General features: G+C 46.8%; 1 protein-coding gene across 6 annotated transcripts in view; it reads right to left on the bottom strand.

Moving 5' to 3' along the window:
* LOC119854624 (dedicator of cytokinesis protein 2-like) overlaps positions 1–18,905 on the bottom strand; it is a 337,122-nt gene that overhangs the window by 216,118 nt on the left and 102,099 nt on the right. For all 6 annotated transcript variants that reach the window (XR_006280678.1, XR_006280679.1, XM_038399401.2 and 3 more), the window contains exon 19: positions 13,088–13,185. Coding sequence is in view for 4 of the 6 variants with exons in the window: in XM_038399401.2 (XP_038255329.1) it covers positions 13,088–13,185 (98 nt within the window). In the remaining 2 variants the exon portion in view is untranslated. The remainder of the gene's footprint in view (positions 1–13,087; positions 13,186–18,905) is intronic.

Genomic DNA, 18,905 nt, shown 5'->3' with positions numbered 1-18,905 from the left:
CCTCAGCCCAAATGAAAGGAAAGCAGAGGTTGGTTACTTGTACAGTAACTTGAGTTCTTTGAGATGTTTTGCCCTGTGGGTGCTCCACCATAGGATGAGCGCAGACCTGTGTGCTTTTCAATGGAGACAGTACAGCAGTGTCTGTGGGCCCAAGTCTTCACACAGCAGCTCCTTGTGTTCCCATACAAGGGCATATAGCAGGGGTGGCCAAGCTGTGGCTCTGGAGCCATATGGGCTCTTCAGAAGTTAATATGTGGCACCTTATGCAGGCACTGACTCCAGGGCTGGAGCTACAGGCGCCAACTTTCCAATGTGCCTGGAGTGCTCCCTGCTCAACCCCTGGCTCTGCCACAGGTCCTGCCCCCACTCCACACCTTCACATCCCCTCCCCTGAGTCCGCCATGCCCTCGCTCCTCCCCCTACCCCTCCGAGCCTCCTGCATGCCAGAAAACAGCTCAACAGGAGGTGGAGGGAGGGAAGGGGAGGCACTGATCGATGGGGCTGCCAGTGGGCAGGAGGTGCTGGGAGTGTGTGGGGGGAGGGGAGCGGGGGAACCGATGGGGGGGGCTGTTGACATATTTGTGTGGCTCTTTGGCAATGTACATTGGGTAAATTCTGTCTCCTTCTCAGGCTCAGGTTGGTCACCCCTGGCATATAGGGAAGCATGGCCCTGTCACCACTCAATTTCCTTCTCAATTGCAAAGCCAGAGTTTCTGCAGCAGAGAGGGAGGGAGGTGGAGCACCCATAGAGTCAAAACATCTCAAAGAACTCAAGTTACTGTACAGGTAAGTAACCTCTCCTTCTTTGAGTATATGTCCCTATGGTGCTCCACAGTAGGAGTTACCCAAGCAGTAACTCAACATGGAGGTGGATGCTGAGGAAGCAGATCCAAGGCAGTTTGGAGGACTGCGTCACCGAACATGTCAGCTCCAGAAGCAGGTAAGATAGTGTAATGCTTGGCAAAGGTATGGACAGAGGACCAAGTTGCAGTCCTGCAGAGTTCAACTATGGGAACATCTTTCATGAGGGCTATAGATGTGGACTGAGCTCTAGTGGAGTATACTGTGGTATTCCAGCAGTCTCACAGCACATTAAGATGCAACCCAAGACCCACTTTGTCAGTCTTCATGTGGAAATAGACTGTCACGTCATCCTCTCTGCAAAAGATAGGAATAATCTGGGAGAGGTAGAAGCCGAGAGCCCTCCTAAGATCCAATGTATATAGGCTGGTTTCCTCCTTGGAGGCATGAGGCTTTGGACAGAACATTGGTAGACAGATTTCCTGATTAATATGGTATTCCAAAGAGGCCTTAAGGAGGAAGCAAGAATGGGGACTGTTGTGATGACCTTAATCTACTTTTCACCAGTTCACCTTACAATTAAAGTAAATGTGTAGGCCCAGTTATCACAACACATAGTGTAACCTCATCTCTGTAGAAAGTAGCAAATGGTGGATCTGCCACGAGAGCACCCAGTTCTTCCACTTGTCCAGCCGAAGTGATGGCTATATGGAATGAAATATTGAGGGAGAGGTGGAGGAGAGAGCAGGTAGCCATCGTTTCAAAAGGGGGTTTCCTCAGGGCACTGAGAACCACATTAAGGTCCCATTGGGGCCCCCGGTTCTGTACAGGAGGCAACAAGTTGTATGAGCCCATAAGGAATCTTGTTGTAGGAGGATGGGCAAAAACTGATAAGCCCTTGATGGGCAAGTGGAAAACCACAATACTGGCCAAATATAGATTCATAGATATTAAGGTCAGAAGGGACCATTATGATCATCTAGTCTGACCCCCTGCACAACGCAGGCCACAGAATCTCACCCACCCACTCCTGCGATAAACCTCTCACCTATGTCTGAGCTATTAAAGTCCTCAAACCATGGTTTAAAGACTTCAAGGAGCAGGGAATCCTCCAGCAACTCATTGATACCCAGTATCTTTAAATCTAACAAGTCATCTAGGATCTTGATGCTTGAGAAGAGGAGCAAGAGAACACCTGGAAGCGTTTCCACTTCAGAAAAAAAGTTTTTTGCAAGTAGTAGGTGTAACAAAGTGAGACTGTTCTTAATGTTTCCTCTGAATACTGTAGGGATGCCTCAGTTTCCCCTATGCATTTCTTAAGTCTCTAGGTGGTGGGATAAGGAGGTGTAATTGTTGCACAGCAAAGGGCCAGTGTACATAAATGGCTAACACTCTGTCTCCTGGCAACTAATGGCCTGGGCCCTTCCCCCATGCAAGGTGAGAGCTAAAGGGTTGGAGAACAAAGGAATCCAGTGACCTCCTGGCCTGGGAAAGGGACAAAACCCAGAGGAGGAGGGGCTAGAGACTGAGTCAGTTTGGTGCTGGCTGGGGATGTGGAGTGAAGTGCAGACATGGTTGTCTGGCTCACTGCCCCCCAAAATGTACCCGGCTGAGGGATCCTGTTCTCTGTATCTACAAGCTCTGTTTTAGACCGTGTTCCTGTCATCTAATAAATCTCTGTTGTACTGGCTGGCTGAGAGTCACATCTGACTGCGAAGTTGGGGTGCAGGACCCTCTGGCTTCCCCAGGACCCCACCTGGGTGGACTCACTGTGGGAAGCGCACAGAGGGGCAGAGGATGCTGAATGCTCTGAGGTCAGACCCAGGAAGGTGGAAGCCGTGTGAGCTTTTTGCCCTGAAGACAGTCTGCTCACAGAGAGGAGACTTCCCCAGAGTCCTGACTGGCTTCATAGGGAGCAGTTCCAGAGCATCGCCCGGGGACTCCGTGACAGTAGGTTTCTAGCTAAATAGGAGAACTGACTGGACAGGTTAGCTCCATGCCAAGAACCAGCTAGGAACCATGCTCTCAGGTTTAAGGATAAGGAATTGGGATGGACCAGGGTCCCGGAGTTCTATGGCAGGAGATCCTTCCTGAAGGGAAGATGGAGAGGCATTGCCACAGAGAGTTGAAGGAGGTTTGAGTACTTGTCTTGGCCAGGACAGTGCTATGAAAATAACCCTCACTTGTTCCTGTCGCAGTTTGAACAAGGTCTTGAAGAACAGAGGTAGAGATGGGTAAGCATATATCAGGGTACAGGCCATGGTCTTATCAGGGCATCTCCTAACAAGTTGCAGCTGTACCTTCTCTTGGAGCAGAAGAGGAGACATTTTGTGTTGATTGGGGTAACAAAGAGATCTGCTTCTGGGAGAAGCCCAGGTTTGGCAGATGCTGAGGAAGACAGAATCATTGAGCTACCATTTGTGGTCCTGATAGAAGTTCCTGCTAATGAAGTCTGCAATTGTATTCTGGAGGCCTGGTAGATAAACTGCTGAGATTTCTATCTGAGGGGAAACACACCAGTTCCAGAGTTTTAGCAATTCTATATACAAGGACTGAGACCTTGCACCATCTTGCCAATTGATACAGTACATTGCTGCCCTGTTGTCCAGCATTACCCTGACGGAGTGACCCTGTATGCTGTGAAGGAAGTGTTGGCAAGCATATCCAATCACTCCTAGCTCTAGGAAGTTGATGTGGAGCGTGGCCTCATGTGCAGACCACTTCCCCTGGGCTGTGGCCCTTTGGTGTTGAGCCCCCCTTTGCAAAAGTGAGGCATCTATCGTGAGGATCTCTGAGGGTGTGGAATGTGAAAATGGAGTTCCCATGCAGACCTTCACTGGGAACTCCTTCCACTACCTGACAGAGTCCAGAACTTTTGGAGATACAGTGATGTGTTTGGAGAGACTGTCTGTTTGGGATATACGCAGTCCTAGCCATGTCAGAAGACTCCTGAGACACAAGAGACGTGATGAACATGGAGGCATATATGTGGCCCAAGAGTTGTAAGCAGGTCCTTGTAATTATTTGTGGGCTGCACTGTACTGTTGAAATCAGACTGGCCATAGTAGAGAACCACTACTTTGGCAAGCAGGCACTGGCAGTTAGGGAATCTAGAGTAGCTCTGTTGAAGTCTATCTTCTGGACCGGAGTCAGTGTAGGCTTCTTCAGACTGACACAGAAACCCAGGGATTGAAATAGGGCCAGTGCCTTGGAGGTTGCCAACTGAATCTCTAGTGCTGACCAATCCCTGAGGAGCCAGTTGTCCAAATATGGGAATGCTGTGATGCCCCACTGATGTAAGCAGGCAACTACCAATAAGAGGACCTTTGTAAAGAGGCTTGGGGCTGTAGAAAGTCCGAAGGGGAGGACTCCATACTGGTAATGATCTGAGCATATTACAAAACATGGGAAATGCTTGTGGGATGGGTGGATAATTACATGAAAGTAGGCGTCCTATAGGCCAAAGGCAATGAAACAGTTTCCTGGATCTAGGGATGGAATTATGATGGAATGGGCTTAAATTGCAGTAAGGGCGGTTTAGGTTGGACATTAGGAAAAACTTCCTAACTGTCAGAGTGGTTAAGCACTGGAATAAATTGCCTAGGGAGGTCATGGAATCTCCATCACTGGGGATTTTTAAGAGCAGGTTGGACAAACATCTGTCAGGGATGATATAGATAATACTTAGTCCTGCCTTGAGTGCAGGGGACTGGTCTAGATGACCTCTCGAGGTCCCTTCCAGTTCTATGATTCTATGGCTAGCATCACCATTCTGAAGTGCTGAAAAAGGACATGGGTGTTCAAGTTTCTGAGATCAAGGATTGGTCTCCACCCTAATCTTCTTTGAGGACTAGGAAATAGTTGGAATTGAACCCTCTTCCAACAAACTTGGGTAGAACTGGCTCAATCATCCCCAAGAGCAGGAGAGATTGTACCTCCTGCCTTAAGAACTCCTTGGGAGAATCATAGACTCATAGAATTGAAAAAGAAGGTGGTGAAACAAAATTCCAAATGATGTAAGAAAAGCCACCACCAACAATCCCCCAGTCCTCCAAAAAGAAGAGCCCAGGGAGACTGTTCCTACAGCCCTCAGGATGAGAGCTCTCCTGGCTTTTCCTATGAGAATACTGAAAGTCCTATTACCAAACATAGCAGAGTTATTATGCTTCTCACTCTTACTATAGGAAATTTCATAGGCATTTTAACTGGATGACTGCTTATCACTCCAACTCTGTCTATCTTCAGAAACTGCTGAAGAGTGATTGGTAATGGGAGAGCAATCTTCACCGCAAAAGGACTGATATTTACCAAGAGCTATTGTCTAAGCTCAGAAATTGACTTAAAATAAACAGACGTCTGTTTAAACTGAAGTAAAAAATTGAGACCCTTGAGAGGCCATCTAGTCCAGACCCCTGCACTCAAGGCAAGACTAAGTATTATCTAGACCATTCCTGACAGTTGTCTGTCCAACCTGCTCTTAAAAATCTCCAATGATGGGGATTCCAAAACCTCCCTAGGCAATTTATTCCCAGTGTTTAACCACTCTGACAGTTAGGAAGTTTTTCCTAATGTCCAATCTAAACCGTCCTTGCTGCAATTTGAGCCCATTGCTTCTTGTCCTATCCTCAGTGGATAAGGAGCACAATTTTATCACCCTCTTCTTTATGACAACCTTTTACATACTTGAGAAGACTGAGAGGGGACATAACAGTTTTCTTCTCCAGACTAAACAAACCCAATCTTTCCTCATAGGTCACATTTTCTAGATCTTTAATCATTGTGTTGCTTTTCTCTGGACTTTCTCCAATTTGTTCACATCTTTCCTGAAATGTGGCACCCAGAACTGGACACAATACTCCAGTTGAGACCTAATCAGCGTGGAGTAGAGCAGAAGAACTACTACTTGTGTCTTGCTTACAACACTCCTGATAATACATCCTGGAATGATGTTTGCTTTTTTTGCAACAGCATTACACTGTTGACTCATATTTAGTTTGTGATCCACCCCCAGATCCCTTTCTGCAGTACTCCTTCCGAGGCAGTCATTTCCCATTTTGTATGCATGCAACGGATGGTTCCTTCCTAAGTGCAGTACTTTGCATTTGTCCTTATTGAATTTCATCTTATTTACTTCAGACCATTTCTCCAGTTTGTCAAGATCATTTTGAATTCTAATCCTGTCCTCCAAAGCACTTGCAACCCCTCCCAGCTTGGTATCATCCACAAACTTGATAAGTGTACACTCTATGCCATTATCTAAATCATTGATTAAGATATTGAACAGAACCAGATCCAGAACCTATCCCTGTGGGACCCCACTTGATATGCTCTTCCAGCATGACTGTGAACCGCTGATAACTAATCTCTGGCAATGGTTTCCCAATCAGTTACGCATCCACTTTAGAGTAGCTCCATCTAGGTTGCATTTCTCTAGTTTGTTTGAGAACATTATGCTAGACAGTATCAAAAGCCTTACTAAAGTTAAGCTATACCACATGTACTGCTTTCCCCCTCTCCACAAGGCTTGTTACCCTATCAAAGAAAGCTATCAGGTTGGTCTGAAATGATTTGTTCTTGACAAATCCATCCTCTCTGTTACTTATCACCTTATAAGGAGAGGGACAGGGATGGATAAATAAAGTGGAAGTGGATGCAATAACCCACACTGACCACCTCTAATTTGTCTGAGGTGATCTGCTCCCAGGCAGGTGGGAAGTGTAATAGTCAGTTTCCAAAAGAGGGATGGACAGTAGAGTTGTACAGTAGAGGATCCTGGGGAAAAAGTTGCTCAACACCCTCAACCAAGGCGTCCACACAATCTCTTATACAGGGGTGTAGACTGGGTAGTTGTAAAGGGAGGTGGTCTGCTTTTCTGAGGTTTGAATTTCCTCAAAGGCTCCAAAGGACTAGGAAAGGCCTGGTGTGCATAGTACTGGAACACTCTGGAATGTTGTGGAGTTTAAGTTCTGCTAAAATGTCTCTTTATTCCAGGCCCATAAATTCCCAGTGACTGTAGCGTTGCTCTTGAATCTGTAAGGATACAGAGTGAGGAGCTTTGGCCGTTCAAAGGCAAGGTCTTCAGTTGTATCAGCAGCACTGAGAACAGTCCACAAGGAGGCTTTTCCAATCAACTAATCCTCAGAGACAGGGGACTGAAATTGGTCTTTTTGAGGCAAGTGTTCAGTAAAGTGTGTGAACTTAGAATAATTGCTAGACTCATTTTACCATCAAGGCCTGGTGGTTTCCAATTTTAAATTGAAGAGCTACAGATGAGTAGCTCCTCCTGCCCTGTAGGTCTAATCATTTGGACTCTTTGTCCAAAGGAAAGGGTCTAGAATGAGCCTGGCTTTAGTAACGCTTTTCATTGACCAAGTCCACAGCCAGGGAATTAGGAGCAGGATGGTGGAAGAAGTGATTCATTCCTTTAACTTGAATATTTTTTATCTGCCCATTGTCAGATGGGCTGAATGGTGGCAGGTGTTTGCCACAGAGCATGTGCAGGCAATAACAGTGCCTCATTAATTGGTAGGGCAAACTTTCCCTGGGGCGGGATGATGTTTAAAATGTCTATCAGGGGGTGCTGGGAGTCCTGTACCTCTTTTCATGGAATCTGGATGGAGTCTGCCAGGTGTTTCATGAGGTCCTGGAAAGCCTTAAAGTCATTAACATAAGAGGGCAGTGGTGGCATTACTGCCTCATATGGGGAGGAAGAGGACCTGGCTGTAGTAGGGGAGTTTTCTTCAGTCTCTGACTCTTATTCCTCTTGTGTTTTTTCTCAGTACCAAAGAGGTACATAGTACCTGAGGATGGTCTGTGGTGCCTGTGCATAATGCAGTACCAGTGTATGTTGGGGTTTGTTTCTAGCTGGCACCCTGTAAAACTGTTCACTAAATTGCTCCCTGGGGTTCCAGTAAGCCCATTGAGGAGTGGGTTGGGGAAGGGTCCCCAAGCGTATTCTTATCCCCGATGTTGAGGGTGTTGGTGGGCTCTGGAAGATCTTCATCTGTAAATGGACTCAGGAGAGTGTGATACAGAGCCCTGCACCAAGACCTCAGAGTCAGAAGTATCCTCTCCTGGGTTAAGATGTGGAGCCTCAGGCATCAATGCCAGTACCAAGGGTTGAAAGCCCAACCAAGAGTCATGTTGCAGCTGGCGGGACAGTACCGGAGAAGGAACTCTAGTAGACCCCCCCCTTAGTAGGGGAGACTCTGGTTAGTCTGAGACTAGAAGATCCTCCAGGGAAAGAGATCTGGAAGGTGATGGAGGGCTATGATAGCCTATGTTCAAAGCCTGCGTCAGTACCAGAGCAGGAAACATGGATCAGGGAGGAGATGGTGAATGTGATACCAGAGAGGTCAACAAAGGGGCTTTTCTGACCTTGGAACTGTAAGAAGGCAACAGTAACAGCGCCCGGGGAGTAGTCCTGTATACATCACAGTGCTGAGAGGTGTCAGAAGGAACCAAGATAGAAGCTACCCTAAGAGTAGAAGACTTCTCCACACACCATTACTTATGCATTACTGATGTCTCAGTATCAGTTGCAGTCAGAGTTTCCCAGGTGTGAGATTTTTTTCGTTTATCTGGAAAGTGAAAGAGGCTTTTTCCCCCTCGAAGGCTTAGTCTCTGGGGCTGCTAACTGGTTTCCAATAGTCACCAAAGTGGCCCAAAATGTTCAGGCCGATGTACTGGGGAGATGGGAGCAGACCCTTCAGGAATTAGGGATTGTACCATTAGGAGGAACTTCCCCCTAGCCTCTCTGTCCTTTCTAGACCTATCTTTAAACACCGAGCAGACCTTGCACTTTGATGGGATGTGGGTATCTCCAAGACACTGGTGACAGCTAGAGTGCCTGTTGTTACAGGTAAAAAAACCTGTGGCAGGCCTGGCAAGGCTTAAATGACAGGTGGGGTTTTCAGCATGACCTGGAATGCCAAAGCACTAACTAAAGTCCTTTAAAAAAGGAGTAACCCTCCTTTGAAAGCACAACTGTGCTGAAATAAAATTAAATTAAAAAACATTAAAATGACAAAAATAACTAACAAAGAACATTTCACAGTAAGTGAGAGAGGCTGGAAGCTGCAAAATGCTCCATCTCGAGCTGCAGGTAAGTGGCAGCAGGTCCACAGCTCCCTCCATGCCTCATAAGGGAGAACGAGGAGCTGCTCGGTGCAGGCTTGGGCCCGCAGATACTGCTTTATAGTCTCCAGTCAAGAGTGCATGGATGTGCGCGTATCCTACGGTGGAGCACCCATAGAGATATATATTCGAAGAAGAAGAGAAACAGACTCCTCAGTCCCTGCACAATATTGGCCCTTATAATTTATTCCCCTCAGTTTTCTCTAGTACGGTGCTTCCAGCCTAGAGAGAGAAACACAAATTTTTTTTAAATTAAAAAATTCAGATTTTATTTAAATCAGATTTCTTTTATTTAAAATAAATACAAGTTTATTTTTTATTTAAAATTAAATTTTAAATTGACAACCTATGTTAGGGCCTAAATTTATTATAATGTATTAAAATCATTTAAATTAAATACAAAAAAAGAATATTAAGCAGTACATGTTTGCTCTCAAGTTTTAAAGTAAGTCAAAGCATTGAACTGGTGGAAGTGACTCACTCAGAACTCAAACTAGAGTTTGTTGAAGGACTACACTAGCTTTTGATAGCAGTAGTGTCTTCTGCAAGTGCAGAGAATATTTTCTTTTTTTCAGTTTATTCAACTAGTCCCATTTAATGACCAGTTCATTCAAAGTTAAGAAAACAACTGGGAATGGAAAAAGCAGGAACCCTTATTTTCCTCTTCCAGTCTATGTATAAAAAGTAGGTGTGAGAGGATGAGATCTAAAAGTCCTAAAATCTTGAAGGACATTGTGACCAGAAATAATCAGTTCAATTCATTAACTTTTATAAATCGGTCTTAAATGCAAAACATGTTTTGATAAGCTTTTCAGTACACTTTTTTCCAGTTTTCAGCAAATTCCAGGTAGTTTTAATTAAAAATTGTGTGTGCATTTTAATGAATTTGAATTTCCATTCAAATAGAGCTTGATACAAATCACAAGTAAAAAATTACTCATCATCAAGTAAATAAGAAATTTTCATTCAACATTTTCTAATACAATAAAAATGAAGAAAAGCTATATAATAGCTTAAATTAATGTGTATAGATACAGTGCATCTTCATGGTTAGCAAAAAGAAGCACCAAATTGAGTGTAAAGACTACATTTGGCTGCAAATCAACATATTTAATGGTTTCCAACCAATGAGAATGAACCTTTCTTTAGGAAAATTACAAATGCAAAACATGGTTAAAATAGATGACTTTAAAAGGTTTCCTGCTTGCTGATTTAAATCATGATTAAAATAGATCATTTAAATCACTTTGATTTAAATCAGTTAACCCACCCTATCCCAGCCCTTCCCTGGAAGACAATTTTCCAGCCTTATCCATCTCCTTGACAGGAGGGTTCTCCTCATACTTTGGCCTAAATTCCCCCTTTTTTTTTTGTTTCATTTGATCCCTCCTCATTCCACCATGGTTCATGACTCTAAGATATCCAGACACTATGCATATCTGCTACCATTTGCCAATGAAAGGCAAGTTAGAAGCATCATGGCAGCATTTCACTGGCCGTTCATGACCTGTGGGAAGGCTGTGTGGGATGGCTATACAAACCCACACTGGAGAGCAAGAAGTTATGGAACAGCCCTGAGCAGACACCCCTGCATAGCCTGCAAAAGCTGGAGGCTGGGCTGTAAAAAGGGGAGCGGAGCAGCTCAGAGGCAGGCAGTGGAACGGAGAAGCTGGCTGCTCTGAGGGGAAGTTACTGCTCAGGAGCTCATTGCCTGGCACTTGACAACACAGACCTGTGCTAACCTGTAGGGGAGAAGCAGGGGTTGGAGTGTGCGGGTCAGAGACTTGGCTGGAGTGAGTTACTCTGGGAAGCTGAAGGAGACTGGGGTAGGAAGTGTTTCAGGGGGTGGGGGAGCAGAGGGGGCAGCAGCTTGGCACCCCAAGAGGTAGGGTGTAGCTGCCCACCACTCAGCCCTGGACTGGAGCCCTGTGGAGAGGGTGGGCCCAGACTCCCCTACCCCCTCCAAGAGGCAATACAACAGGAGCCTTCACCTTCAGTGAAAGGGTGGCTGGGAAAGACTGTGACTGGTCAACGGCCTAGCCCTCTGTGCTAAGGGGGGACTGGAAATCCTTGGGGCAGGGCAGCCAAAGGACAGGGCTGAGCTTCAATGGGGAGATGTCCTGCCAATGCTCACGTTACCACTAGGCAGCACTGTCAGTTGTTGTGCACCTTCTGCAGTGTGGTTTCTGAGAGCTACCGAAATCTGCGGCCTTTCTCAGATTAAGCACTTCCTGTCAGTGTAACACGCCACACCTCCCAGGTGTTGTGGCTTCCTGGTCTCTTCTCATATCTGCCTCCTCCTGTCTGTGCTGCACCCAGCCCAGTGGGCCCTGATTCCCCGTTAGGCCTCTTGGATGTCACTACAGTATCAGCAACAACTCAGCCTGCGACCCCTCAATATTTCTGTGGTTCTTCTCTGAGCTCCAGACAGTTTGTCAGTAACTATCTCTCTGGCAATGAGATGCTCAGAGCTCAGCATCAGATCCCAGGTGGGGTTTCCCAGAGCTAGAGAGAAAAGGACAGCCCCTCCCTGTTCCAGGCTGGAGCCGACTACACACACCACTCAGCGTGGCACTGACCTATATCCTCACTGCTATATCTTCAGCTCCCTTGCCCACTCTTCCCCAGGCCTGCTCACCAGGCTTTGCCTGCTGAATCTGCACTTTCAAGTTCTCTCTTTCTAAGGGGGGTGGAAAGTGGCAGCTGTTTGGAATGGGGATATGGGATGTTCTTCCTGTGGGACAAAGAGGGCTGGCCCAGGAGAAGCTCTGCCAAGGCTGCCAAGGGACCTCAGTCCCTGGAAAAATCATGGAGCAGGTCCTCAAAGAATCAATCCTGAAGCACTTAGAGGAGAGGAAAGTGATCAGGAACAGTCAGCATGGATTCACCAAGGGAAGGTCATGCCTGACTAATCTAATCGCCTTTTATGATGAGATTACTGGTTCTGTGGATGAAGGGAAAGCAGTGGATGTATTGTTTCTTGACTTTAGCAAAGCTTTTGACACGGTCTCCCACAGCATTCTTGTCAGCAAGTTAAGGAAGTATGGGCTGGATGAATGCACTATAAGGTGGGTAGAAAGCTGGCTAGATTGTCGGGCTCAACGGGTAGTGATCAATGGCTCCATGTCTAGTTGGCAGCCGGTGTCAAGTGGAGTGCCCCAGGGGTCGGTCCTGGGGCCCGTTTTGTTCAATATCTTCATAAATGATCTGGAGGATGGTGTGGATTGCACTCTCAGCAAATTTGCGGATGATACTAAACTGGGAGGAGTGGTAGATACGCTGGAGGGGAGGGATAGGATACAGAAGGACCTAGACAAATTGGAGGATTGGGCCAAAAGAAATCTAATGAGGTTCAATAAGGATAAGTGCAGGGTCCTGCACTTAGGATGGAAGAATCCAATGCACCGCTACAGACTAGGGACCGAATGGCTCGGCAGCAGTTCTGCGGAAAAGGACCTAGGGGTGACAGTGGACGAGAAGCTGGATATGAGTCAGCAGTGTGCCCTTGTTGCCAAGAAGGCCAATGGCATTTTGGGATGTATAAGTAGGGGCATAGCGAGCAGATCGAGGGACGTGATCGTTCCCCTCTATTCGACACTGGTGAGGCCTCATCTGGAGTACTGTGTCCAGTTTTGGGCCCCACACTACAGGAAGGATGTGGATAAATTGGAAAGAGTACAACGAAGGGCAACAAAAATGATTAGGGGTCTAGAGCACATGACTTATGAGGAGAGGCTGAGGGAGCTGGGATTGTTTAGTCTGCAGAAGAGAAGAATGAGGGGGGATTTGATAGCTGCTTTCAACTACCTGAAAGGGGGTTTCAAAGAGGATGGCTCTAGACTGTTCTCAATGGTAGCAGATGACAGAACGAGGAGTAATGGTCTCAAGTTGCAATGGGGGAGGTTTAGATTGGATATTAGGAAAAACTTTTTCACTAAGAGGGTGGTGAAACACTGGAATGCGTTACCTAGGGAGGTGGTAGAATCTCCTTCCTTAGAGGTTTTTAAGGTCAGGCTTGACAAAGCCCTGGCTGGGATGATTTAACTGGGACTTGGTCCTGCTTTGAGCAGGGGGTTGGACTAGATGACCTTCTGGGGTCCCTTCCAACCCTGATATTCTATGATTCTATGATTCTAAGGACCCTTCTTACCTTGATGACTTCTCCTCCATCCACCTTCATTAGCTTCTGCAGGTTTCCAGCCAGGAGGTTGGGCTTCGACCTCCACTTCAACAGCCCCAGCAGGTCAACTGCATGGAAACACACTCATTCATTCAGTCAGTCCTTATCTTCTGTCGACCTAGGCACTGACTGAGCCCTTTAGCTGCACCTCCAAGTCAGCCAGCCATCCCTGTCCCCCAACCAGCCCCCTCCCCACATCCACTGCCCAAATCAGCATGAAGAGATTCAAAACTAAATCCTCTGCTGAAACAGAAAATGCTCCCTATGAGGAAAGGGGCTGAATGACCCTGGCAGAAGTGACTGTGGCATGATTCTCCACTCACTCCCACCTGCACCAGTCAGGAGTAATTCCACTGAGGTCAATGGAGTGGTGTGAGTGAAAGGAGAATTGGTCCCTACTGGTCTGGGAATTCCCTGCTGGCTTTCACAGCTTCAATGCTATGTTAATATGAGATGTGGCATTTAATTTCTGCATATGTTACATGGGGAAAGAAAGGAAGCAAAAAAACAAAAGAAAAATCAAAAGTGGCCTGGTGGATTCCTTGAGTGAAGGAGTCTCCTGAATGAGTGCAACTCCTGCCCCAATTCCTGTCTTTGACCCTGCATGGCATTGTAACACATCTGTTTAAGTTGTTCCTGTGCAGTATGTACAGTGTTCGAAGCCAGGCCTGTAGGCATCTCATGTGAAATCTGGTGTGTTTGATAACAAATGCTATTACTGACATATGCCCCAAGAGCTGTAAATATGTTCTGGCTGATGTTCTGGGCTGCTGATCAATGTCTAAATTAAATTGACGAGTGTGATGAAGCACTGCTGAGGTAGTGTTGCTGCTGCTGTTGAACAGTTGGGGCAGGCTCCTATGAATTCCAATTTCTGGTTGGGAATTGGTGTGGACTTTTGCATATTTATCTATAACCCTAGGCTCGTGAAAACGGTTATCATACTCTGTGTCCAATATGGGTCTCCATCTGCCTGTCTTTTTCTGCGTGAGAAAATAATTTGAATAAAACCTTTTCTCTCTGTGCTGAGTTGGTACAGGTTCCACTGCACCTAGATAAGTAAGGTTATTTACTTTCTGTTGCAACAGTGACTCGTGAGAGGGGTCCCTGAAGAGGGATGGGAGGGAGGGTGGGTGAGATGAAGATAAAGTGGATGGAGTAACCAGTTTGGATCATTTCTAAAACTCATCTGTCTGTCGAGATGCTGCACCAAACTAGGTGAAAAGATGACAATCTCCAAATGGTCGGGAGGTAGTTTCTGTTTCTAGCATTAGAATAAGCGGTTGTCTCGTGCCCTCAACCACACCTTAAAAATCGCTGTCTAGTTTTGGATTGTTGGGACGTTGAAGGTTTGTTTTGTGGTTGTCAACGTCTGGTTTGCCTTTGCTTGTGGCATTGTTCATACTGTCTATTTTGTGCCTATGGTGGTGATTGGAATCTCTGGGTATAATACCTGCCCTGTTTCTTTTTATTTGCAGGTGTGTAGATACCCAAGGATTTCAAGGTTGCCCTTGAGTCTTTAAGGGTGTGGAAAGGTTCATCTGTTTTGGCTGCAAATAATTTTGGGTCTTGGAAGGATAAGTCCTCAACTGTTGCCTGGACCTCCCTGGGGGACCCCGAGAGACAGAGCCAGGATCCCCAGCACATAACCACAGATGTTGCGATAGATCATGCTGACATGTCTGTGGAGTCAAGAGAGGCCTGCAAGGCCATCCTGGTGATGAGATGCCCTTCAGCTATATTTGCTTTAAATTGTTCTTTTTTTATCATCAGGCAAATTGTTAAAAAATTCTGACATTTTCGACAAGATGGTGTGCAAGCGTTTCGCCAGTAGAGCCACATAATTAGCTGTGTGGAACTGAAGTGTTGTAGAGGAATAGGCCTAGCAGCCTACGAAATCCAGCCTCTTCCAATCTTTGTCATATGGGGTTGTTCCAGAGTTGTGCTGTTTTCCCCTCTCGTTTACAGCCTCTACCACTAGTGAATTGGTGTGGGGCGTGTAAATAAAAACTCAGCACCTTTAGATGGCACATAATATTTTTTTCCTATCTTTTGCATGATGGGAGAGCTGTTGCTGATGTCTGCCAGATGGCTTTTGCAGGCCCCATAATAGTGCCATCAATTGGTAAAGCTATCTTTGCTGATGGAGATGACTGGAGTATGTCCGGTAGTTTATGCTGAGATTCAGGTACCTGTTTTAAATAAATGTCTAATGATTCTGCTATCTGAAAGACCTTAAAATCATCCCCAGTGGTGGGGGCATTATGATTTCGTCCGGTGACGAAGATGAGAGGTGTGCAGGTGGTGAGGCTTCCTGATCAGATATGTCCTCAGTTTCCTCCGTCATTTCCTCTTGTGTTTCTGAGGATGCTGGGACAGGTGATAATGGGGATTGTGCGGCTCTCGATCTTGGTGGGCTAGGAGGCCTGCAGTGGTGGGCCCTGTACATTGCCCACAGATTCCAGTAAGGCCAGTTTGGTGGGAAAGGCATGTGGGGCGGTGCCTATGGGTGCCCATACTAAGGACATGCCTCTGCAGATGGGTGACATGCTGGTAGCTGAGATGGTCCAGATTGCAGTGAGGAGTGACGAGGAGTATATATCACTGCATCATCCCCCTCTTCACCATCACTGGATGGAGGGGAAGCTGATCCAGATGGAGTATTCAAGTGGCTCTGTACTGATCTGGATGGAGTACCTTCGGTACCGAGTAGCGGGGATTCAGGTGTTGAAGAGACTATTAGGTCTGCATGTCTTGTGAATTGTTGTGGAACCGTGGACTTTGGTACTGGGGATGGCATTATTGGCGGACCAGGAATGTGAATTGTAGTCGCTGGTGTCAAGGGCTTTGAGCTGAGCGGCATAGGTACAGCAAGTGGCACCGCTGCGCCACTTGGTACCGAGTTTCTTTTGGCTCTGCGGATGCCGAGGTGGAGGGTTTCACTTTGCTCTGTGAACATCCGTTCGAGCTTACCCTCATAAGGTGTATCACTCTCCAGCAGGGCGTCAAGACATCTAAAGTGGACACTCCTCGAAAAAGAAACTTTGTTCCTACTATTAAAATTTAACAATGCTTGGTTTCAGAAGACTGTCTCGATATTGTACTCACCACTAGTCAGACTCCTGAAGGGAAGAAACTACATCGGTGTATATGCACAGTGGATGTTCCCTTACCTTTGTTCTGAGTACATGCATTCCAGGTACTAAGGGGCAAAAAGAAACCTCCTAGGCCTGTATTAGGATAAATAGGTTTCTGAGGCTAACTCTTTTTGTTGCTATGAGAAAACCAATTATATGTCCTGATACTGACAGTTTTCCTATCTCTTTAAGTCAAAGTTTAGATCAGTTAATGTAAGATGGTATGGGATACTTAACATAAGTGAACAGGATTATAACCTGCCAATTTGGGCTATATAACTGCTATATTAATGCTTAATAATATGCATACTTAAATGCTTGGAATATATATTGTGGGTAGTATTATTAACATAATATATATGTATGCTAGTCAGCGTATATTAGTCAACAGTAACCTCCAACCTGTTATGCATCATCCACTCTGTTACTTAGTGAACCCATCAGGTCTTAGACCTTGACCAGGATCAGACCTCTGCAGTCTTCACATTCCAGAATGAGATCCTATAACATGAGGGACAAATCTATGTGCCTGAAGGGATCACTCAGCTTCGAATCCTACAATTCTGCCATCATGCTCCCCTAGCAGGCCACTTTGGCCATTCAAAGATTCAAGACCTGGTTTCCAGGAAGTTTTGGTGGCCAGCCATATGCACCTCTGTTGCGTCCTGTGTAGATTCCTGTGATCTTTGCACCGGGACTAAGATTGCCCCATTCAAGAATGCTGGGTCTCGTCCAGCCCCTACTCACTCTGCCCTGGACTTGGGCCATCCTTCCCATGGACTTTATCATTGAATTACCACCTTCCCAAAGCCACAGTACATTTCTAGTGGTGGTTGACCACTTAACCAAGCTGACACATTTTGTTCCATGCCAGGTGCTTCTGCTCAGGAGACAGTTCATCTGTTTGTGAACAACATCTTTTGTCTCCACGGCTTGCCTACAGGCATGGTATCTGACCAAGAAGTCCAGTTTATTTCCCACTTCTGGCAAAAATTTCTATGCCATCTGAGTATTGATACCCTAACCTCAATGGCCTTTTATACAAGCACCAAGAGTCAGGCAGAGTGGGTCAATCAAGTCCTTTAATAGTACCTATGTTACTTTCTAAACTTATCATCAAGATAATTGGTTGTCCCTGATTCCTCACCTCACGCCAAGTTTGCTTTTAAATCAATGCTAGAAATGCTTCCAGCAAGCAAGCCTCTCTTTGTTGCTAACTATACTTTCCACCATTGTGCTCATACAGAGATCCTTGCCGAATTGTCAATGCTTGCCACTAACAAAATCATTGCCCACAACCAACAGGTAAACAAAGAACTCCGGGGGCAGCTAAAAATCGCCAAGACAACTTATGAATGGTATGCCAACCAGTCCCGCCAGCCAATACCTGGTTTTGAGGTAGGGAATAAGGAGTGGTTGTCTGCCTGGAATCTGTGATCAACTTGCCTCTGCAAAGTTGGACTATCCGTACACAAGGTCTTTCCAAATCACAAAACAGATTCACCCTGTTATGTTCAAGTTACAGCTACAAGATTCCCTCAAGATTTACACTGTTTTTACATCTCCCTTCTAAAAATTATTATTCAAGAATCCCTTCCCACTGCATACTCCTCTTCCACCTATAACTGTTTGGGGCCAAGAAAAATAAGTGGTTCGATATATTCTAGCTTAGGGGTGGGCAAACTTTTTTGGCCCGAGGGCCACATCTGGATATGGAAATTGTATGGTGGGCCATGAATGCTCATGAAATTGGGGTTGAGGTTCAGGAAGGGGTGAAGTCTCTGGCTGGGGGTGCGGGTTCTGGGGTGGGACCAGAAATGAGGAGTTCAGAGCATGGGAGGGGCCTGTGGGCTGGGGCAGGGGATTGGGGTATGCGGGGGTTGAGGGCTCTGGCTGGAGGTGCGGGCTCTGGGGTGGGGCTGGGGATGAGGGGTTTGGGGTGTAGAAAAATGCTCCAGGTTGGGACCGACGGGTTCAGAGGACAGGAGGGGGATCAGGGCTTAGGCAGGGGGTTGGGGCATGGGAGGGGCTCAGGGGTGCAGGCTCTGGGCGGTGCTTACCTCAAGCAGCTCCTGGAAGCAGCAGCACGTTCCCCCCTCTGGCTCCTATGCGGAGGCACAGCCAGGTGGCCCTGCATGCTGCCCTGTCCTCAAGCGCCAATGGGAGCTGCGGGGGCAGCACTTGGGGTGGGGACAGCGCACAGAGCCTCTGGCTGCCCCTACGCGTAGGAGCCGGAGGGGTGACATGCCACTGCTTCCAGGAGCCACACAGAGCCATGGCACGAGCACACAGAGTGGCTCCTGACTCTGTTCCCCAACGGGAGCTCGAGGGACGGATTAAATCGGCTGGTGGGCCAGATGTGAACCACGGGCCGTAGTTTGCCCACCCCTGTTCTAGACTCTTGCTGGGTATCTAATTGACTGGGACAGGTACTTCTCAGACAAGTGTTCCTGAGAACCTGCAGAACACATCCATACCCGAGATCTCCTGCAAGCCTTTCACCACATGTATCCCAAGAAACCAGGCTCCAAGACCCCTAGACGGAACCCTCGATGGGGAGGGGGGTACTGTCAGGGCCTGCAGCAGAGCTAGTCTCCAGGCAGCCTCATCAGTACAGCTGGCCTGTAGCAGGCTGCCTGACGGGCCACATC

Source organism: Dermochelys coriacea, chromosome 4 (genome assembly GCF_009764565.3).
Source record: "Dermochelys coriacea isolate rDerCor1 chromosome 4, rDerCor1.pri.v4, whole genome shotgun sequence".
NCBI lineage: Eukaryota > Metazoa > Chordata > Testudines > Dermochelyidae > Dermochelys > Dermochelys coriacea.
Note: the sequence above shows the minus strand (reverse complement) of the source record. Positions and strands in the feature narration are given on the sequence as shown.